General features: G+C 35.2%; 5 protein-coding genes and 1 long non-coding RNA gene across 9 annotated transcripts; 1 reads left to right on the top strand and 5 right to left on the bottom strand.

The window, feature by feature from the left end:
- Positions 1 to 122: 122 nt before the first annotated feature.
- Positions 123 to 5,576, bottom strand: LOC111594759 (chymotrypsin-like elastase family member 1). The gene is made up of 3 exons (XM_023308208.2): positions 5,297 to 5,576; positions 738 to 957; positions 123 to 678 (listed from the first exon to the last, which is right to left on the bottom strand). The coding sequence occupies exons 1-3, from the start codon at positions 5,568 to 5,570 to the stop codon at positions 123 to 125; spliced, it is 1,050 nt and encodes a 349-aa protein (XP_023163976.2). The 5' UTR covers positions 5,571 to 5,576.
- Positions 2,279 to 3,813, bottom strand: LOC111594686. Its single transcript, XR_002751140.2, has 3 exons — positions 3,714 to 3,813; positions 2,536 to 3,646; positions 2,279 to 2,471 (listed from the first exon to the last, which is right to left on the bottom strand). It is a non-coding gene; the product is annotated as an uncharacterized LOC111594686 (long non-coding RNA).
- A 573-nt stretch (positions 5,577 to 6,149) lies between the features above and the next one.
- LOC111594672 (UPF0428 protein CG16865) lies at positions 6,150 to 7,507 on the bottom strand. Of its 2 annotated transcripts, XM_023308080.1 has the most exons (4): positions 7,317 to 7,507; positions 7,071 to 7,225; positions 6,410 to 6,766; positions 6,150 to 6,342 (listed from the first exon to the last, which is right to left on the bottom strand). In XM_023308080.1, the coding sequence occupies exons 1-4, from the start codon at positions 7,435 to 7,437 to the stop codon at positions 6,187 to 6,189; spliced, it is 789 nt and encodes a 262-aa protein (XP_023163848.1). In that variant the 5' UTR covers positions 7,438 to 7,507; the 3' UTR covers positions 6,150 to 6,186. The 2 variants fall into 2 exon arrangements, with proteins under 2 accessions (XP_023163848.1, XP_023163850.1); XM_023308082.1 differs by lacking the exons at positions 7,071 to 7,225; positions 7,317 to 7,507 and adding an exon at positions 6,831 to 6,874.
- A 19-nt stretch (positions 7,508 to 7,526) lies between these two features.
- LOC111594671 (tRNA-specific adenosine deaminase 1) lies at positions 7,527 to 9,154 on the top strand. Of its 3 annotated transcripts, none has more exons than XM_023308077.2 (3): positions 7,527 to 7,800; positions 7,860 to 8,621; positions 8,671 to 9,154. In XM_023308077.2, exons 1-3 carry the CDS (start codon positions 7,622 to 7,624, stop codon positions 9,017 to 9,019), a joined length of 1,290 nt encoding a protein of 429 aa, XP_023163845.2. In that variant the 5' UTR covers positions 7,527 to 7,621; the 3' UTR covers positions 9,020 to 9,154. The 3 variants fall into 3 exon arrangements, with proteins under 3 accessions (XP_023163845.2, XP_023163847.2, XP_023163846.2); XM_023308079.2 differs by having other exon boundaries at positions 8,688 to 8,745; XM_023308078.2 differs by having other exon boundaries at positions 8,681 to 8,744.
- Positions 9,155 to 9,232: 78 nt separating this feature from the next.
- On the bottom strand, positions 9,233 to 9,890 carry LOC111594758 (C-type lectin 37Db-like). The gene is made up of 2 exons (XM_023308207.2): positions 9,792 to 9,890; positions 9,233 to 9,729 (listed from the first exon to the last, which is right to left on the bottom strand). The coding sequence occupies exons 1-2, from the start codon at positions 9,856 to 9,858 to the stop codon at positions 9,233 to 9,235; spliced, it is 564 nt and encodes a 187-aa protein (XP_023163975.2). The 5' UTR covers positions 9,859 to 9,890.
- Positions 9,891 to 12,313: 2,423 nt separating this feature from the next.
- On the bottom strand, positions 12,314 to 22,117 carry LOC111594657 (carbonic anhydrase). The gene is made up of 3 exons (XM_023308058.2): positions 21,851 to 22,117; positions 13,432 to 13,590; positions 12,314 to 13,370 (listed from the first exon to the last, which is right to left on the bottom strand). The coding sequence occupies exons 1-3, from the start codon at positions 21,882 to 21,884 to the stop codon at positions 12,751 to 12,753; spliced, it is 813 nt and encodes a 270-aa protein (XP_023163826.1). The 5' UTR covers positions 21,885 to 22,117; the 3' UTR covers positions 12,314 to 12,750.
- Positions 22,118 to 22,519: the final 402 nt, after the last annotated feature.

Genomic DNA, 22,519 nt, shown 5'->3' with positions numbered 1-22,519 from the left:
AATAATCCAATTTCCATAATAATTCAATTTCTAAAAGTATTGTCAAAATAACCCATTTTATTAAAAACATATTTCAAAATTATGAAAATATAACATCGAACATTTTAAAGTTAATATGAGACTTAATTATTGCTTTTTAGCCATACTACGTTTTCAATCCAATCACGATAATAGGAAACTCTGGTGTGACGTGTGTATGAATTGTTATTGTTACAATTGCCACCGCTAGAAACAACACCATATATTTCAAAAAGGCAATTAGCAAGGTTTAAATAAGGAGTAAATAACGGACCGCCAGAGTCATTTTCACAAACATCTCCAAACTTATGGTGTGGCTTTGCACAAATGTGTCTATTCTCGTTTAATTCTACATCCAGGTTTTCACACTTTGTAATATTCACAGAAACCAACCATCCTGTTTTCAAATTATCCGCTAGCTGATTTTTGTTAACATAGCCCCATCCAGCGACTTTATATTCTCCGTTAGCACTTGAAGAATTCTGCGCTATGCAAGCCGGCTTTACTTTATTTGTTAATATATTTACCGACATATTCAATTTTAAAAGAGAAAGATCTGCTGTAGCATCGCTTGAATAATCGGGATGTACAGTTTCTATGGCCTTATATCGTGTGCCAGATGAAGTTCTTTTATGGGCTCCCAGCCGAACAAATATCTCACTATTAAGATAAAAAAAACCAAATATTTAAACGATTTTTATTAATTATAATATACTTACTACTCTGGATAATTTCTTGTACTATCGAAGCAATGTGCTGCCGTTAGTACATACATTTTATCTATTAATGCCCCTCCGCAGACTAATGTGTAATCCGTACTTTTATTTTTCACTTCTATTAAGGCCATAAAGGGAAATTCATTCTCAACTGCTGTCACAGAATTACTTATTAGCAGTCTTGTTGGGCAAAAGCCGTCTATTGTTGAATATGCCAAACACTCTGAAATATAAAAGAATAATAATAACAGCACTAGAAATGCGAACATACAGTTTATTTTGTACAGAGTAGCTATACTCTCGAACATTCAACTACAACGTAGGCTAAGTAGATGTAGAAGTTTTGGTGGCTTTCTAAAACATTCGTATTCTTAAACCACATTTTAAACATTATAGACTTATCGGTATTAAAAATTGCGATAAGATCGGAAGAAAAATATAAAGGATCTGGGTTTTGTAGTTTACGACATCTGAACGGACAGGGTATAATGGTGAAAATGTATTTAACAGGCAAAAGAAGAAATACATATAATTTTATGAACGGATCTCGTAAACCATAATCGCAGAAGACTTCAAAATGTAAATGTATATTGCTGTGCGCAGTACGAGCTTATTATCTGATCCCATTTCCTTATTATCGATAAAAGTCAATCTGGAAGTATCGAAAAAACCGAGTGGTTCGTTAATTTTTTTTAAATGGTATTTTTATTTGAAATCTGTCTTATACTATACAATAAACAAATTTATTAACAATAACATTACGTAACCGGGCTCCAAGGACATCAATCCATATATTTACCTACTTTACATATTTATCTATTTCTGCAGGGCAGGTCTAGGACATGAAGTCTTTTGAGTCGCCTATGGTTGCTTGAGTCATCCAGAAGTGCCACAGCACTATCGTGGTTATGTAGTTAATTCATGTATCTGTTTGCATATAGTTGTATTTCTACTTTAACAAGGGACAGTTTAACATCATTGTGGATATTATAATTAGTGTTGTTCTGGTATCGCTGTATAATTTCGATATTTGAATTACTAGCAGTACTCCATAACTGCAATGCGTAGGTCCATATTGGCTTCAGTACGGCTTTAAAAAACCTTAATTTGTTCTCAAGACTAAGTTCAGAACGTGGTCCTAACAGCCAATACATTTTCCTGGGTTTCACCTTGAGCTGCTCTTGTTTCGATTTGATGTGCTGCTCCCAAGTTACTTAATGCAATTGTCCGCAAACTTTAAATATTTCATAATACCATGCTTGTGAGGACAAGTACTCGGCATGATGAAGTTATGCCGATTGTTTAATATTCTGTCAGTAGTGTTGATAAAAATAGTAAAAAGCTATTTAATTATTCAATATAGCTATAATTTTCGACAGCCGTTATTTCACTCTGTGTTTGAACTAGAGGTGCAAAACTATCGATGGTGGGCGCCATCGATTGTGGACGATAGTAATTTCCAAACCATCGATGGTGGTCGATAGTCGAAATAAAAAAACAGTGTTTCTTATCATAAAAAAATTAGTAAGGATTGTTATTTTTTATGTTTTTATTGTAGCCAAAGATTTTTGTTCAAAAACAGCAAAACGTTCACATGTTCTTCTTTAAGCCTTGTTCGCCTATCAGAAATATTTTGTCCCGCCTTACTGAAAGCTCTTTCCAACTCCACAGACGTTGCGGGGATGCATAAATATTTAAACATCACTAATTTTAATAAAGGAAACTCTGTCTGGTTGACTTGCAATTAAATGTATTATTAAAACTTAGTTTTTCGTATCGAAGATTGATTTATTAATTTTACCTTGATCCATAATAGAGGGTCCATTTCTTGTGGGGCAATGTCTTTCTCCAGATACTGCCTTTTAATTATGATTGCATCAGATCGGACATTCCTCTTTTTAGTAGCGCATCGTTTGTCCAAAAAATCAAAGAGTGGGTCCTTACTGGTCGTACTTGCTTAGCATTTAGCTTCAGCATTTGCGTTTGATTTACACCCATTTTTTTTGAAGCGTGGATCCAAAATTGTAGCCATCCTCGTTACCGTGCATAGCTCATATATAGATAGTCGTTTTTTATCGACTCCAACATAGCATCTTTCCTATATTGGCCTACCGAAGTTACCAACTCAGTTGAAAGATTTTGAATTTGGCGATGGACTCCATATGCCGATGGTATTATTAACGTATTTATAGTAACGTATTAGCCACCAGAAACTTTTTCGGACACCTTAAATAATACTAATATTTTCTCAATATCTTTTAATACGTTGATTTCCTCTGCAGTGAATTGTAGTGGGATAATAGCAAACTAGCAATAGCTTTATGCGTTAATAAAATTATTTTAATCACATCGTGGAAGCTGTTCCACCTTGTTGGGGCTTCTTGCAACAAAGTATACGCCCCATTTTCTTCGACAAGTTTCAAGTTTTCGTTCGTAATAGAACTTTTCACGAAAAATTTTACAATATGTATCGTGGAAATAAATCCCTCGTTCTTTACTATACTAAAGGGCTGAACATCCTTAACAACCATCTCTGTTAAGATATTGTCAATGTCGTTTTTACGCTTGGAGTTTGCATCATACAATACAGCCCGTTTAAAGTATGACTCCATTGACCGCATACTCGACCTGCAACTGCTGCTTGTGCATTTTTAGCAGCTTGAACATTGAAAGCAGGAGCATTGCTGTCTAAATTCGGGTGAAACCGTTTAAGATGATCATGCAAGTTCGATGTGTTGCCACGGGTTTTGTATTCCTTGCTGCAATTCAGGCACTTGGTAAATCTTTTATCGTCAGACCTTTTAAAATGTTTCTACACATCCGAAACTTTAGTTTTCTTATTTTGTGCAGCCTTTGCCGACACAGAATTTTTGAAGCTGTCACTGCTGGTCTAATCGCAACTTGCTGCAGAACTGCGACGATAAATTAAATTAGACAAAAATGTAAGCATTCTTACTAATTATTTGAAAAATGCATTACCTCTTTTAAGCAAGCGATCCTTTTATATCTTTTTATGATTTATATAATATTTATATATTTTAAACACTTAATCACAAATATTTGTTGACAAGCGGCGCCACAAAAAATCATAAAACGCGAATATTTGCTTTGTGAATCGTACTATCGACGATTCTATGGACCACAATCGAGACATTGAACCATCGATAGTTCAGTAGCTCGATATTGGCCTACCATCGATGGTGAACAAGTAAGGAATAACTAGTCGGGATGCTCGACAAGGAGATACCCTATCTGCATTTTTAAATGTTTTTATTAATATTAATTATTGTCGAGTATAAAAAAAATAAACAAATATTTTAACCAACATTACGACACCAAGATTCGAACCAACATTGCCCACGCAACGCACATCAGCTCCACCAACACCGCCACTTCATAATTTAAAAAAAAACAGAAGTTACAAATCTCAACTTAAGTAGCACGCATTTAAGTGAAGAATGTGTGCACAAGTATAGGAAAAATGCGATAATAATAAAACGAGAGTAGTTATCACTTATTTGAGAAACTTGATATATGCGTGCTATACACGGATCTACAAGTCAATATTTCATGTCTCCAAATCTTATGGATGCTGAGATCAACGCCATACAGTCGGGTACGCCTTAAAAGACTTGGCTTGTCGTCCTGATGAAGAATATATAATTTATGGAGTCTGCCACGTCTCCTTTTGCCTGTTACATACAGTTGCACAAAACAATTATACCTTGAATTCCCATTTTCAATCGGATGTATGTATATGTATATGTATATGTATATGTATATGTATATGTATATGCCTATGTATATGTATATGTATATGTATATGTATATGCCTATGTATATGTATATGTATATGTATATGTATATGTACATGTACATGTACATGAACATGTACATGTATATGTACATGTACATGTATATGTATATGTATATGTATATGTATATGTATGTGTATATGTATATGTATATGTATATGTATATGTATATGTATATGTATATGTATATGTACATGTACATGTACATGTACATGTATATGTATATGTATGTGTATATGTATATGTATATGTATATGTATATGTATATGTATATGTATATGTATATGTATATGTATATGTATATGTATATGTATATGTATATGTATGTGTATATGTATATGTATATGTATATGTATATGTATATGTATATGTATATGTATATGTATATGTATATGTATATGTATATGTATATGTATATGTATATGTATATGTATATGTATATGTATATGTATATATATATATGTATAAGAATATGTATATGTATATGTATATATATATGAATATGTTTATGATGTATATGCATATGTAGCAGCAGTTGACGAAAATTTAAATTTGTTCACCAAGAGGTCTCGTACTAATTTTTTCAACATGCATCGTCGCGAAAAAATAGTTTTTTACGTGCAACTTTCATACCCTATTCACATACCCTATCCACGAGCAGCCCCGACTAGAGTAGTCTTACTCGTTTAAAGTTACATTGGTCGATAACGAGTTATTATAGTAAGTGCTATATACAATATTACTTACGCTTTTCAGAAAAACTTATATTGCGATTGGGTTCCTCATCCTGACAACATACTGTGTTCTCTGCTTCGTTGCAATATTTCACATGTTCGGTTGTTTCGAACCTTTCAGCTAAATATACATCGCCTTCGCAATCTTCGAATTGAACACATTTATATTCACAGTTCACACTGGCAGATGTTGTATCAGTTGGATAGCAATTACACAATGCTACTAATAATAAAATTAATATTATCCTGATATTGCAACACATTGTTTTTAAATTTGTCGATGTCATCTGATACAAGTCTTGAAAAGTACTATATTTCGTTGTCTCAATATCTCTTATATGAACCCCATGGCGAGCTTAATTGAAAACTTTGGACTGCACTTAAAAAAACTACATGAATTATGCAAGCAAACAAAAACAATAAAAAGCTGTTATATACATTTTGCTATAACAAATTCGCTTTTTTTCGTTTTAGTATAAAAGAAAAGAATAACATTTGCAAATGTAAATTATTTCCAGTGCACTCAATGTCTTCTGTTAAAATTAGGACTTTAAATTAATTATTGTATTGGTTATTTGCAATTGTTCCAGCGTTTGTCACAAGCATTACTCTTGACCTAATCTATAGATATATTTACGTCCTTTTCATGCTTGACAAATTTTTCGAATTATTTGCAGTATAAACAGATATATGGTCCCAGTGTTTGATCGAAAAAGCCTCCTCTTCGCAGTCCCCACTGTTTTCAATAAATATGTGCCAGCCAATTATATAGGGTTACAAAGACAGGAGTCCGAAGATGTCGACAGATGAGTATTCCAAGGATAATATTACTTTTATTATCTTTGCATTATAGTTATAAAGTTTAAATCGTATATATTTAATATTAGGATTGTTGTGCAGTAATTATCTTTCCAGCAGCGTCCCGCGTTGTTTTTTCTGCGGAGGAGGCATTTCCTCTGACTTGGGTTTGGTACCAAGGTCAATGAGTTTGCCACCTTTGCGCTGAAGTTGCTTCTCAATGATACGGGCGTTGTTTGCATAGCTGTCGGCTATTTCACGCTACAATGAAAATCAGTTAAATAAGTTATACAATAATATAATATAATTTATAAATTATTTGGCTTACCGCCTCAATTTCATCCTCCTCCTCGTCTATGGTGGATACGGTGACCGAGCTAAATTTGCCCATATTCTTGGTATGGCGCGTGACCATAACTTTTTTGCCACTGGCATCGACAATTCCTGAATCCTCAGCGCTGGCAGGAACCACTGATGTGCTTGGTGGTGGAATAGTCGCTACATGGGCTGTGCTAATGTTGTTGTTTGTAGTGTTATTGGTGCTGGTTTTGGCTTTTGCCTCCATTGCCAGAATCTGGGCCAATGGCTGTTCTCCTTTATTTTTGAGCAAGGCATTGCTCATGACAAATGTGACGTGGGAGTCGGAATTATGGCGATAGAACAAAGGCAGATTACAGTTGCGACACTAGAAATTGAATTATATATCAATTATATTTGTATATAGTGATACATCCTGTATCCAATGTAACCTTTCTTGAGTGAATCAATGGTTGCAAGTGTTATGTCTGCTGAAATTTCGAGGGCTTATGTTTATCTTCCTATAATAACGAAAAGCTTTTATGTACAAACACTTTAAACATACATACATTTACCTCTTTTTATTACTGTAACAGCTTCGAAACTTCTCTTAATAGTATCTAACTTGAATTCTACCTATTTCTGAATTGCAATCTGTATTGTATGCGTTCGACCTCTTTTTTTATACATACATTATAACGGTACTGCTTTTCAATTCCCTTCCCTTTGCGTCGTATGTAGATCATTTTAGGTGCTGGGTTGTATGTCAATTTATTGGCATGGTCATTGGCATCAATAACACGAGCATTGTCCACCTCTCGCAGCGGCAGCTGGTCTAATGTGCAATCTATCATATATATATATATATATATTTTAATATATATATGTAATAAATTTTAATATAACAAATACATATGTAAACACACGTTTCTACGAACCCAAAATCAGCGACATTTTGCTACACAAGCAATAGTATATGTTTAACGGTTTCTCTTCATTATATTCTTCTTGATCTTTTGTATCTGAGCAGACAATGCTACGTGACACAACTTTTGGCATATTGTTTTGAAATGGCAAAGTTTATATTTGTATGTACAGTTTGATAACAAAGCCAGGCTATTTATGTGCAGTGTTGGACAATTCAATATTCCTTAAAACAGCTGTGCTCTCTCGACAATCGACTATCGATATCTTTTACAGCGCAGAATAATATAAGAACTTCTTAGTAATTGCAGTAATTCACATGGGATCTAAAAATGAATGTCAACCTACGTTGCACCAAATTTCGGAATTGTGTTACAACAAATTTCGTGATTTGCCAAAAACTGGAAAGCCCACAAAAAAACAATGGACAGTGCTAGCCGGCATAGTGCAGTACGACAAAGATACACAAACAAGCAAAGTTGTTGCCCTTGCAACAGGGTTGGTACAAACTGAAGTAAACATTAAATTTTGTTTTTTACATTTTAAAAATCCATCAGCACCAGATGTATCGGCGCTAGTAAATTATGTACAAGAGGCTATATACTCAATGATTGTCATGCTGAGGTTCTGGTCCGTCGCGCTTTTTTACGCTATTTGCATAACGAGCTCTTAAAGGCAATGATGCGAACAGGAGATGTGGACCAGTCAATCTTTACTTGGCAGACAGCGACAGCTTGCTTTGCGCTCAACAAGCAGCTAGAGTACCATTTGTTAAGCACTCAAACACCGTGTGGAGATGCATGCATTGTGGCCACCGATGAACTCACAAATGAGGGTCCAGCGAAACGAGCGCGTTTAGACTTGGAACCTTCGTTACCGCTAACAAATACCTCTCCGATATATACGGGTGCTAAACTAATAAGTCAACCGGCCAATTTCCTCTCCGACGACATGTTGCAAACACCAGCAGAACTGAGGACTAAACCAGGAAGAGGCGAACGTACTTTGTCTATGTCATGCAGTGATAAATTGTCGCGTTGGAATGTGCTTGGAGTACAAGGCGCGCTGCTTGACATGCTGATCGACAAACCCATTTACTTTACCAGCTATAACTTTTGCTGTGCCGAGGCAAATCTTGAGAGTCTGGAGCGTGCCATTTATCGACGCTGGCAGGGCAGAGACTGCATGCTGAATCGCTATAAGCCGCAGCAACCATTAATACGCATAGATAACAATTTAACCTTTGAGTTGGCGCAACGCATGGATTGGCAGCCATCGCCAAGCAGCCTGATATGGGCGCTGGTGCCTGATTTGCACAGGTAAGAATGAACTCAACTATTTTTCTTTTCATATATAATATATATATAGACCATTTGAGATTGCAGTTAATGGAAAGCGTCAGGGTATCACCAAACAGAGGCTAAACACACCGCAAGCCGCGCTATCAGTGAGTAAATATAAATTATTCATTAGTTTTTTGGACTTGCTGTCGGGCTGTTCGAAACTACGCGAAAAGCTGGGACTGAACTTGGAAGAGCTTCAAAACTTGAGTTATTTTGAGCTTAAAGCCTTGGCAAAGGATTATCAATCAGCTTGGCAGCAATTGAAAAGTAACTATTTCAAGTTATGGACTACCAAGCCAAAGGACCTGCTCGAATTCAGCAAACAACCTGAGAATGATTTTGAATTTAGCAAAAAGACTGCAGGAAATAAATGAGAATAATTCCCATAGTTTGGCAGTTAACCTATACTTTCAAGTGAAATTGCATTATAAAATATTTAGCACTGACTATATGTCTTTATATAATGCAATATTATTTATATAATCCAATTACGAGGTAATAAAGAAATCATTTGAAGACTTTTGTAAAATATAATTCTATTATACAGTATTTTTATAAATATATTAGTATATATATATATATAAATATTACCAGACCACAATGGAAATTGTTCGCGGTGAGGATAGTTGGCAAATGAATCTAGATTTTTCCATGCACTTCGTCTCCTTCATGACAAAACTATCTTCATAGCCCTTCACCAAGGTCACACAACTTAATTGTTCATTGGTATGATAGTAATCGTTTACTTCATTCATATCCTTAGCTAGGAAATTCAGATAATCGGGCCTTAATCCAGTTGTTATCGAAACATATTCCTCTTGACCCAGTCGGTTGATGTCTACCCAATAGTCGTGGCTGGCATTCAGCTGCATGCCTATAACTAACGTCTCCTGATGTGTTTTCAAATTGATGAGATTTCCCCCCTTTTTGCGACACTCTTGCACCGCCTGAAACCAATTGAGTTCCGCATTGCCAATGTAATAGAACTTACTACCGATGAGCTCGAAGGGTTTCAAATGTGCTTGATATTCTAGGGGTACAAAATCAATATTTTTGTACTCCACACGGGTGCTAAAGTTAATTGCTATTGGTAAACTCTTTTAGTTAGTATTTAGTTTTTTGTTAACTGATGGATGATTCTCTTACATTCAATCAACCAAAATTGCGCCAGCACTTGAAGCAATGCTATGTCCAAAACTATATACCGAAACATCTTGGTTGATACTCCAAATCGACTACTGCTCACTTTAAAGCTGCAAATCAAATTAAATTGAATAACAATATACTTACACAGTTAGGCTATTCGCAATTATTAATAAACATTGAATATGACTAAGAATGATTATAATATATTATCCGATAACTTACATATATGAAATTCCAGTGAATAATAACAGTTTTTAGACTCGCTCACGAAGTGAGAAACATTTATTGGCTTTGAGCAATATCCATATGAACGCAAGCCATCTAGACGTAACTAGAGTAAACTAAACGAAAGAGTTACTAGAAACTAGTAACGATCTTCACATTGTAATATTAGTTATATTGACAGCTCAACAGTTAGAACACAGGCTTGGGACTACACCTCCAGAAATCGAATGTTAATTTACCACAGTCCGCTTCTTGAGATTGATCAAAATAACACATCTACACCTGCAATTCGGAGATATTCTATGCTCCATAGTGTTCTGCGAAGCTTCTAATAATTACGCTTCTAATAAGCTTCCTTCAGTTTATCTTCTCTTTCGAAGTGTCGCGCCCGTTGACTATTAGTGTATAAGCAATCAATACTTCCCTACTTCTTTCCCTTTTCTGTCTGTCCCAGAATTGTATTCAAACGCAAAGCATCTTTGTAATCTCTTCCCTCTTTACAATAATGCCATTATCACTGCCATGATCATCATCAATAAATCTGTAAATAATATTCTAATTATAATAAGTACATTTTTAAGTCCACCATCGTAAATAATTTGAGTCAGAATTGCCGTAAAAGCTTGGCGACCTTAAACATATAGATGACTCCAACGTGATTAATCTAGTAAAGGCTTTGCTTAGTAAAATGAACAAATTCCGCTAGCTCGAGCTATTTTCAGAAGACATGAGTGTCTTAGGAATAGGAACTGAATAGGACATTGAAAAACTACGCGAGATAGAGTCAAACTTTTATGCAGTCCACACAACTTTAGAGGAAGCAGATATTGATTCCTTTTATAGTAATCTACTTGACCGATTTAAATTCAGAGCTTTGAGGAACTCCATTGCGAGCAGAATTTCGTACAAATCGTCGATTATTATGATTTATTATTAAAGCAAAGCCGGGAATCATTGTACGATTCCTACTTATAGACTAAGGGGCGATTGGCGAGCTCGCTAGGAATCAAACTCTTAAAGCATTTACGAAAGAATATATTCACCTCAACATGACACTGGTGCCCAGCGCATCATTGTGGAGAGTCCTAAAACTAAGCTAACGGAACCGTTAGTTTTAAAGAACTGCAGTCACCATATCTTGGCTCTCATTGAATAACTTGCTCATGACATGGCCGGCCATTCGAGCTACTTCTTTCCATACTCAATCACTCTCGCCTAATTTCTATGGCATTTACCTCCTTGCAACTACCCATTTTGCTATAGGAAATTTTAAATAGAGAAAATGGTGCTCCGATTCTCTTGATACTGTTCGTGGAGTTTCGAGCTCGAAGATGGCAGTGATATAACCAAAACACTGAGACACTTCTTATGTCATAAAGACAATTTTATGCCAAAAAAAACTGTATCCACCACTGTAACCATGAAGGTGGAGAGATAATATTGAATAGTATAAGAGTCTACGGCAGTTGGAAATGGTTTGGGCTGAATTTTGTAAGGACTTTAGTCATATGCAACATTCTTGTTTTAGTTTTATTTTAAACATTTTTGAAAAGTCTTGAAAGTAGAACTAAAAGTTTATGTATAATATTTGTTTGTCATTTTAGAAATCTTACAGAATTTTTTTACTATTAAAATTTCTATGACATGAAATACAAAAAGCTATATCAAAATAGGTCTAATTCCATTATAGTATAAAAATCGGCTGCTTGATGATTGATTAATGAACTTCACCCAAAAATATGCTACAATTTTTTTGAATTTTGAAAAATCTATTCTCAAGTACGCATAAATTTCCCAGTACTGATTGATTCCAATTGGCCCCTTCACAAATTAACGTAAAATGATCTAGACGAGGCATGGTAAAACTATATTTTTTTTTACAATTTAATTTTCATTTTTTGTTTACGATCAGGTTTTTTCTATTCGTTCACGAAGTAAAAGATGATATTGGTTTTATGCAATGCCTGCCGCAAATATTTTATATCTAGACCGCTGAAATTTTTTAATATACACAGATTTTCCCGATACGATAAGTAGGAGAGTAGGATAAGTAGGAGCGGAAGACATCGGAAAATACTACATAAGGTATAACAGAAACGGTATTATGTAGAGTGCTAGAGACTTGAGAATTAGAACATATCCACGTGTTGCCAACCCAAGATCAAGAAGATATAGTCGATGTAACTTCCTTCCGATGTAAAGTCCTTTTGCAAAATACTTGCTATTAGTCTTTGTATGCTACTGACTTGAACGCTTGAGCGAGAGCTTTACGAAACCGGGTAATAAAACAAAAGTTATTCGTTTTCATTATGCAACATCTAAAAGTAATATATTTATTATGTAATACCATAAAGTGTAATCTAATTGTCATTTAGCAAATGTTCAACAAACAAACGTACAAAGCACTCGCACAGATGCAAGGTACTAGCTATAAAATACAAGATGCAAATACACAGACAAGCAAATACGCATAGAGGTAAGAGTGTTTGCTACATCAAGTAGTAACAACTAAAGCGGGACTTTAACAATGGGCATCTGCTGCTCTGCTCAGCGATTGGGGATATATGTGGTATGGGTAGTGAGGTTGGTGAGATTGGTGGGTCAGAGCAGCTCATCCGATTCGCTACTGCGGTGCATGCTGTGCACATTTATTTATATATGTATAAAACAAAAATACGAATCGATTCACTTCGATTTTGACTTTCACCGTTTTGTGACCCTTTCAACCCAAGACTCAATGTCCGCCAATTTCGCGCAGCTCACGTTTGCCTAGCGGCAATGGAGGTCGGAAATTGTTGATGACCTTGCCATTGAATTCATTGCAAGGACATTCCTCCTTGACATCGTAGGCATTAAGATTACGCATGGCATTTAATTGATCGTCGGACACTTGAATGGGCGTCTTGAACACAATCCAAATGACGCACTCGGAGCAGGGAGGCGTAGTCAATGAGCCCTCATAGGTCCAGTACGTGTGCACATCGGGCAGCAGCTGACCGGGATCACAGCCTTGGGGCAGAGTGACGCGATCGCCCTTGTGCAGAACAAATTGCAATAGGCTGCTCACTTTATCTAGCTCTTCGTGATGATTGCCCGGTTGCAGAAAGACACCCAACACGGCCAGTCCGTCAGGTGCAGCCGCTGCTTCGCCGAACGACTTGTATTTCGTGGTGTTCCAGTGTACGAGATGAAGTTCACCCGAATAGGAGACACCATCAACCGTATGTTCCGATCCCTTCGAGTCGGTGCAGCCCCAGTGACAATGGAACTGTTCCAGTTTAAAGATCTGATCGCCAAGTGGTCCACCAGTTAGCTCAGAATTAGCGCCGTTGACATCCACGCGCCAACAGTAGCCTGCAAATGACATAAGCCAAGTTTGATCTTCACTCTCTACTTGGTCGAATATAGAACCTACCTGGGTTAACCAGACTCTTTGTATCTTCTGGCACATATTTCCATTTGAGCGGAGATGCCTTCAAATCACTGCCCTTCTTGGCACTCGAAGGGGTGATGTCCACGGGCGATTGGCGATGTCCCGATGCCTGCGGATAGTCCTTGGCCCAGTGGGCGGGTCCTGCAAAGCAAACAATGCATGCCATGTTAATGATGAACTCGTTTAACTAAAAGTCATTTAGATTAATTGTTTCCACATGCCGTGGTCATTTAATCATGCTTCATTTGCCATCTATTTATAAGGGCTACTATAAGCGATTTGTCATTATATTAAGAAGTAATCAAGAGGAGTAAAGAATGTGGTAGAGGAGCTCAGACCGAGAGAAAACTTTTAATAGCCCTGCACAAATTGTCATCAATTAAGTTTGAGGTCGACACCACACCTTGTCCTTAGGAATCATAAGAAAAAGCTGTGCAATTACAAAAATAAAAATGTTTAATGGTTTTACAGTGCGGTTTATTTTATGATCGCTTTGTTTTAGCGTAAAATACGTGTGGGGATCTATTCTAAGGTCCGTGCGAGGTTTTAGATCCCTTGATGCATGGAATTTGAAGTCAAAGTCCATTTACTTAGGGAACTTATCTAATTATGTCTACATATTTCATTCTTGTAGTTTATATGGTTTCTTTTCATATAAGCAGTTGAGCACTTATAGCTCTAGTCTTTAATGATAAGCGTATCTATAAAAGACAACAACAAGTAAATATTAAAAGACTCAGCCTTTTGAACATCTGGCTGGTGCTTAGAGGATTCTCTTTTACTTTAACAAAAGCTGGAGTATGCTTTGATTAGCGGCTGAGTCATATAGCTTGGCAAATATTTGTACAATAATAGTAAAAACGTGTAGCCTAGATTAAAGTAATATAAACAAAAGGATTTTCATAAATAAAATACCCTGCCCGTATGTTTTAAACTGAATGCTATATCGATATAGACGAAATGAACGAAAATGTATAAAAACTATCTTAACTATAGCCCAAAGAATTCAAATAATATTTTCATTTGGTTTTGTTCTTAACTAAGAAACTGAGTATCTATTTAAAATTCAAGTAAATTATATATATATATATATATATATATATATATATATATATATATATATATATATATATATATATATATATATATATAATTTTATATATTATAATAGATAGAAAAAACACTAGTGAATAAAATATAATTAAGAAATTTTGGAAATGTAATTTAGAAGCAAGATCAATTATTAGAATTAATAAATGAATAATAAATCGTTAATAAACTCGACAAAAAATTACAATAAACCCGTTTTCGCAGTTGATTTTTGGTCGTTGCTCATTGCTGACAGATGAGAGCTAGAAGCTTATAAAGCATTAAATGTCAGCTGCTTGTACAAATTGCTTGACTAAAAAATAAAAACTTTTACATCTATTTGGTTGACAGCGAACATTTGCTGTCCGTAGGAATTTTTATCTAGCCGCATAGCAATCGGTTGAGACAACAAAATAAAAGATTATTTACTTTATTTTAGTCTGTTATTTTTTTCTGCTGCATTTGCGTTTTTAATTATTGTCGTGTGCTGCAACAAAAACAACAACAACAACTCAAATATTGACTGGGATGAGGCGTCACGTGCTGCGGCAGAGAGACTGACTAGAGAGCTGCGCCAGTCATGTGATATTTGGAATATGGTTTGCACTGACGTCGCACTGAGCAACGTGAACCGTAAAACCCCAAAAAAGGGGTGGCTTGTGGTGGGGCGTGGTAGCTGAGATATCTTATAAATACAAATGTTAAGGTGCGCTTGATCTGGCATTCACCTTATCTAGTAAGTCCCTTGTCTTTTGGACTATACCACATGATACATCATCGGGGTCTTAAGGTATTTATTATGAGTTGTGATAAATCAGGTGTATTCGAAGCAATGCATTTTTCCTTATCGACGCGCAGACAGCGCTAATTATGTAATTGACGGTAAGGAAAAACCTGAGAATTAGCTACAAAAGTGCAAGCGATACATAATTTGCCCATGTGACAACCAAATTGATAGGTTGTATAAATATATAATATATATATATATGAAGTACAAACAAATAAATCACGTATTCGCCCTGAAAGCCGCTGTGCAACTGTAGCTTACAATCTAAAGCCATTTTGAAGTTTCCATTAGCCCATGTGACAATACATTTTGTTTTGAGGATCAGTTATGCAAGCATCATAGCTAGGTGTGATAGTTGTGATATCACGCATACGCCTGGAATGTTTGGCTAAGAAACTCGCCGTATTGACCATATATGCTTAAATCAATGATGCCTTGTCAACTGAAAGACTCATGAATCCATGCTGTCACTTTACAAATAAATTAGTAGGCTTTATAAATTGGCTCATATTTTAACATCACGTATACGCACTGCATGCCTTCAGCCAAACCCTCAACTATTTGACTGATTTGAGCTCATTTGATCATGGCCATATACAACTCATTTATATATTCCCTTAGACATATAAGGCTAAAGAAGATAAGCTTATTGCTGGAAATTCCATTCCGGCGCTGTCTGATGCCTTACAACGCACACCACCTGTCTTATAGGTGCACGAATGCACACGCCATTTATGGCAGCTGTTACTACGCCTTAGCTGCAATCCATTTCTATGTTTCCATTTTTGCGTAAATATCCGGTTAATGATAAATTAACCAAATATTTTGTACGCTTATAAAGCTGTCATTTTGTCAGCTGCGTTCTGTTGGCCATTTTCCATGCGCTCATATTTGTTAAGTCAATTTTATTTACAGCACCTTGTGCAATTTCAGACAAAAGCTGCTGCTGCTGCTGCTGCTGCAACGGCTGTTAAATAATATTAGCAGTAAATTCTGAAGAACACGCTACTCCAAATAAACATTGATTAAGTAAATGCAAGCGAAAGCCAGGAAAGTTCCAGCCTGAATACCCTGTAGACTATTTTTGTATGATCTTATTCAATTAAAAGACTAACAAGCCGAATATAAAATATCAACCTTTTGTACTTGCGCTAAAATCCGTTAAGGAAGTGCTACAATAATGATTAAATAAATCTGTAGTGGGTTCTCACAAAATCTTGTCAGATTAACAAGATTTGAAATAAATAAATAAATATATTTGCCACGCGATCTTTAAACAGCTGCCAACGTTTACAGAATGATAATTATATTATCATATATTATACATTATGTAATATATATTATATATTATATATTATACATTATATATTATACATTATACATTATTTATTATATATTATATATTATATATTATATATTATACATTATATATTATTTATTATATATTATATATTATGTATTATATATTATATATTATATATTATATATTATATATTATATATTATATATTATATATTATATATTATATATTTTATATTATATATTGTGCTGCAAACCAATTGATTTTTGAATTGTGTTAACAGCAAGTTGAACATTCCCAATTTAGCATAGCATGTCCAATTTATATACATGTATATTACGCACACACACACACACAAGCACACAATATTTATATAACGATCAGTTAAACAGTCGGACAAAAACTTGTTTTGTGCAACTTTTTCCGGACAATAAGGAATTAAGTAACGTTTTCATTAGAATTTATACAGCATTTCTAAGCTATTTACTTTCGTTTCGATTTCTAAACAAGCAACAACTTTTTTGTCTGGCAGATACTTGAATAAACGACTGAGAGATGCCCTGCTTATAGATGTTAGCTTAGATCAGATTAATTCAAAATAATTGTGTCTAAATTTATCTGAAAATTTATGGTAATGGACATTGGCAGCAGCTATTAATAATATTAATAAAATGTTTTAATGGAACACGCTTTAAATAGGTCTGAAATTGGCCAAAGGAAAATATAATGCCAGTCTCATTTGCATTACAGGGTATAAATATGATTTGAGTACATGTGTTGTACGCGTTAAACGCAGGAAAAGTAAAACTGTTTCTGTTCATTAAAAAACGGGTAGAAAAGTCGTAACTATTAATTTAAATTGCATGATCGTATCTTCTAAGTGCACGGTAGGCAGCTCGACTTATAGATACAGTCGTATATAGACAGTTCATCATGAGTTTATTGCGTGTTTTTTGTTTATGAGCTAAGGAACTACTTGCTAATTAGACCCTGAGATATACAATGAACTGACCCCACAAATTGCCGTTTCGCAATTCGGTTTATTCCTGCGTGAGTCAGACATATAGCAAATGGATGTTGTACATATATAAGTTTGTGATATTGATGTATGTATATATACATCAATATCACAAATTTATAAATATATATATAGATGTAAATTTATTAGACAACGCCAGACTGAAATAAGCCAACGTTGCGACTTATATAATCTCGCGTCCCGCCTTTTTGCGAAGCCCCAGCAGTGCTCAAAGCTCTGGTACTTGGTTTCAACCCTCCAGTGGGCAAAGTCCATTTCAGAGAATTTTTAGTGCTAATTATTTGGTTGCATGTGACCGAAGAGCAACAGAAATAGATTTATTGAATGACCATAAAACGAAAAACCAAAAACGAAAAACAACTTAACAAAACACAAGTTTATAGAACAATAACATGCAAAATTTGAAAGTCGAAAATTTATAGAATTGTCACGTACAGCCCCAAATCTTTGCACTCGGAATGCTCATCTGTAGACCAAAAGTTTTCCAACCCATAAATTTTTTATTTTTTATGAGGGTATTTTTTATTGTATATATGTAGATATATATATATATATATATATATGATATTTATATTATATATGCACCAGAAGGCTTACATATAATTTTTATAGAAATTATCGCATGATATATATATATATATATATATATATATATATGAATGTATATGTGATTTATTTTTTATCACAGCAAGAGCTAATTTTATCGCCTTAGCCAAAAATAATAATCTGTACGGCAAATATTCTGCCAAGCATAATTTTCTGACACCTTCGGAATTGAGCTGTAGAAAGCGTTGATCAGCTCTCCAGAGCTGAGGATGTTAGCTTTCATAATATCTCTATATCTGTTTCTCAAAAATTTGTCATTGCAATATTTCTTTATCCTCTCCATTGCCCTAAGTAGGCGTGGTCATACTATATAGTCATATGCTATTGCTATTGTCCATTGTTTTGTAATACATGATTGCGCATCAATTCACTTATGGCTTAGAGACGTCAATGGAATATATTACAAAATTGTAATGGAATAAATCGCTTTCATATGTGTGTGTATATATAGTAGGGTTATTCGAGCTTTGAAAAACCTGCTACTCACTGTACAGTAGAATAGAATACGATATAGATGGGACAACTTTGCCTGAACATGTTTCCAACTGGTAAATTTTGTTAAATATTTCTATACTTTCATATTGCTTTCAGTAATACATCATCTTGGATCGAACAGTTATATTTAATTTTATGCTAAAAAAGAATATGGCTTCCTGTTAATTTTCTTATATTCAGATTCGTAGTGCAAATCACAATAATAAATTGATAAGAAAAAAACCTTATTAAAATCAAAAGAAGTATTTGATAATATTGGGATATTTTTAGTGGATATTACTAATTTGAGTATTTCATTCAATTGACTCATTATGATAAGAAATAAGTATATATATATATAGACTAGATTAAATACCATGGAAAACGTAATGAACAGTGTCAGCAAAGATAAGAGGAATACAAAAGAAAAACCTCAAATGTAACCGATAGCTACCAAATAATAATGATTGAAGAATTTATGAATTACTTTCAAGAACTAACATGAGTATATCAGACTTGTCGTCACTATTGTAGCTAGACACTACGCAATTTTATATACTCCCTCGTTTATGAACCGTTATAAAGCTATTACGAATTATATATATTCAGCTTTTCGGGAAAATGATATCTCCTAATGGCAGCTCTATAGCGGAATACCTAGTTCAGCAGTCTTATCCTCCTGTCGATGTGAACGAGTGAACGAGCATTTTACAGTCGCTTACGCCCGACAGCAACACGCTAACGGTTTTGTGGTTGTTGCGATTCACGTCTTAAATGAAATTTGATTGATTTACAAAATATAAACACGCGACTTTTAATCTGGCACTCAAGTATAATCGAGTATAGACAACAATTCTGCAGTTTTGAGAGGGCCAGAGGTAGATCTGATTAGAACATCGCGTAATCTATATATATATATATATATATATATATTTATATATATATATATTTATTTATTGCTGCATGTATTAATATGATTAATATATGTAAATAAGACTCGAGAGCTCTCACTCGCCCGCTTCATGTAAGAACCACTCCAGACTGGAGTGGAACTTAAACATGTTCGTACAGAATATACGTATATATGTATAGGTATATAGATCGGCTGGCAGCGATAACGCAGCATAGTCATAAAGAAGACATTGGAAAGTTACCCAAGTCGAATCAATCAACGCAATCAGCGACATTTAACGCAAATCAAAACAAATTGCCGAAAATAAAAATATTGTATTCCAACTTTTTGGTAGATGCAAACATTTTTCTTTATTTTTATTGAACGATAAGTGACTATCATGTGACGGGCAGGGCTTTGTTATGCCAGACAGAACGTTTGACAGGGTTTTGATGAAACCGGTTTTTAATACGTCCTTAAGAACCGCACATGCACTTGACCAGCCAGGCAAAAAGCAAACGAACTGCCTTCAAAAGCCAAGGCACAACACAAAGAGAAGGCGAAACTGACGCCTAACAAATAATGAACTGAATATTAAATACCCTCACTACAAAAAAAAAAAACACAAGTCTCTGCAGACAATTTATAGATGTTTTTTGGATCTCCAAAGAGAAGAATCAACTTTGAGGTTGAATAATTTCGAAACTACAAAAGTATATAATATTAAAATTTGCATACAATAATAGCTAAAAATCGATAAAACAAAGTCGTATCCGACATTTCCATACAGTTATATATTTTTAATAGTTTGTATAGTAGAAATTAAAATAAGAGACTAAAATTGTTCCTGCCAATCAGTGCTATTTGTTGAAATTCAATACTTGTCTAAAATCGATAATTATCGATTTGGGCCATAGTAAAAAGCAATATGCTATTCCGATGTGAACAGTCTCGAAAATATCAATGATTCATCGTAAATGTATACTGTGTATCGATTGCTTCAACTGCTGTTACAAATTTGCTTAAACAAGTATCGCAAAATCTAGCATTAACGAGAACTGGGGAAGCGCCTGAGTTCAACGAGACGACTGAGTTTGCGACTGGTTCAGTGGGAATCACTCTCATTTGCACACTAGCGCACAGTTGTGATCACGAGACGCAGCCCGTGCAAAGCGCCGATTGTCGGATATTGTCTACCCGCTCTACAGACCCGTTTGGGCTGATTTGTTTGAGCTACGCTGCGTATACGATTTAATTATGGCTGTCGCATATTTCTGAGCAGCCGACGAACCTATGGCTATGAACGTGCCCAAGTCTCTCGAGATGTGTGTATTTTTGTGTGTGTGTTCGTGTATGGAGTGGTAAAGCGATGATGCATGTAATTGAGGCGCAAAGCGTTATTTCTCGAGCAAAACTGAACTTGATTGTATTAACAGCGAATGAACGAACTGAAGTTTGAGGCCAGTGTTAACCGGAATGAACCCAAAAATAAAAATATTCTCAGCTGAGTAATCAATGAAGTCAGAGAGCATTCACTTAATACTGAGTCAATCGTATTACAAAAATAGTTAATAAATCATTCTCTTGGCTAGCATCCATCTCAGATCGGAAAAACTATTTGAGTACTGGATGCATCGGCAATTAAAAAACTAAACAAACAATAGCTTGGGCAAATAACTTAAGTGCTTGTTATCAGTTAGATAACAGACATGTATTCAATCAACAGAGTTCTCTCAATTAAACAGACAGCATAACAGACGCAAGCAATAAGAATGCACCCAGATCGCACCTGTCGAAATCTCTAACATGTACATCATTGGTATTACTTAAACTTTCCTAAAAAAATAATTCCCTTCACGCATGCGCAGCGTGCGTCACGTTTGTAAACAAATAGTCTTAGCAAAACAAACAACAGAAACGAGATCTGTGAGCAACTGACCGAAGTTCGAATACCCTTACTCGATATACATTCACAAATACAAATACAAATACATATGTATACATAGACATATATGCACATATAGCATGGAATCTTATTTTCTACTAGCTATCTGATATATATAGTTAATTCAGTCACTAAAATAAGTTTGAAATCAAGCAAATTTAAAATGCATATGCACAGAAATAATTTATGATCTGATCATAAATATATAAACTTTAAGAAAACTCGTGAAAACATTAAAGTACTTCGGCTAAAGTATACCACTTGCTTACCGTTCTCTTCGGTATAGCCCCAGTGATGGCTCATCGTAGATTTGATCTTTGGTAACTAGCAGAGTATAGACTAGTAGAGCAGAAAACAAGACTTTTGTTCTTGCACTCGCGGTCGCTGGCACGCGTTTGATTCTTGTCGCGAATGTAACGACACTTTTTATAATAACCCGATAAATAGGGCTAAGGTTATGGCTACGGTTGCTGTTACGGTTTGCTAAGGGGAGCGCGTCTGCTTAGCTTGTCCGCTGACTGTAGACTGTTTGACTCGCGGCAGCGTCGCCGACTTCGAAGCTAACTAATAAGAAGACAAATGAAAATAAAAAAACACGCACCTCCAACCGGACTGTAACAGCGTAAAAGAGAGAGAGTGAGAGAGAGAGAGCTGGAGAAAAAACGCAGTCTAACCAGTATATGAGCGAACGTGCGAGCGAGCTAACGAAAGAGAGAAAGCTTAAAGAGAGCGAGTCAATTGAGCAATTAAATTAGACTACTGTGTTTAGCTATGCTCACGCTACGCTGCGCTGTGCAAGAGGAGAGAGGGCCGAGAACGATGGAAACGCGTGTTGACAGTTCAAAATCGGACTCAGCCACGCGTCTCAACATTAATTGCAGTGTGATGACATTTACGCAATGCTGCTAAGTGGCACTTAAAGTTCAAATTCGTGTCGA

This window comes from Drosophila hydei, unplaced genomic scaffold (assembly GCF_003285905.1).
Source record: "Drosophila hydei strain 15085-1641.00,03,60 unplaced genomic scaffold, DhydRS2 tig00000149-arrow-pilon, whole genome shotgun sequence".
Lineage (NCBI taxonomy): Eukaryota > Metazoa > Arthropoda > Insecta > Diptera > Drosophilidae > Drosophila > Drosophila hydei.
This window is presented reverse-complemented; position numbering and strand designations above follow the sequence as displayed.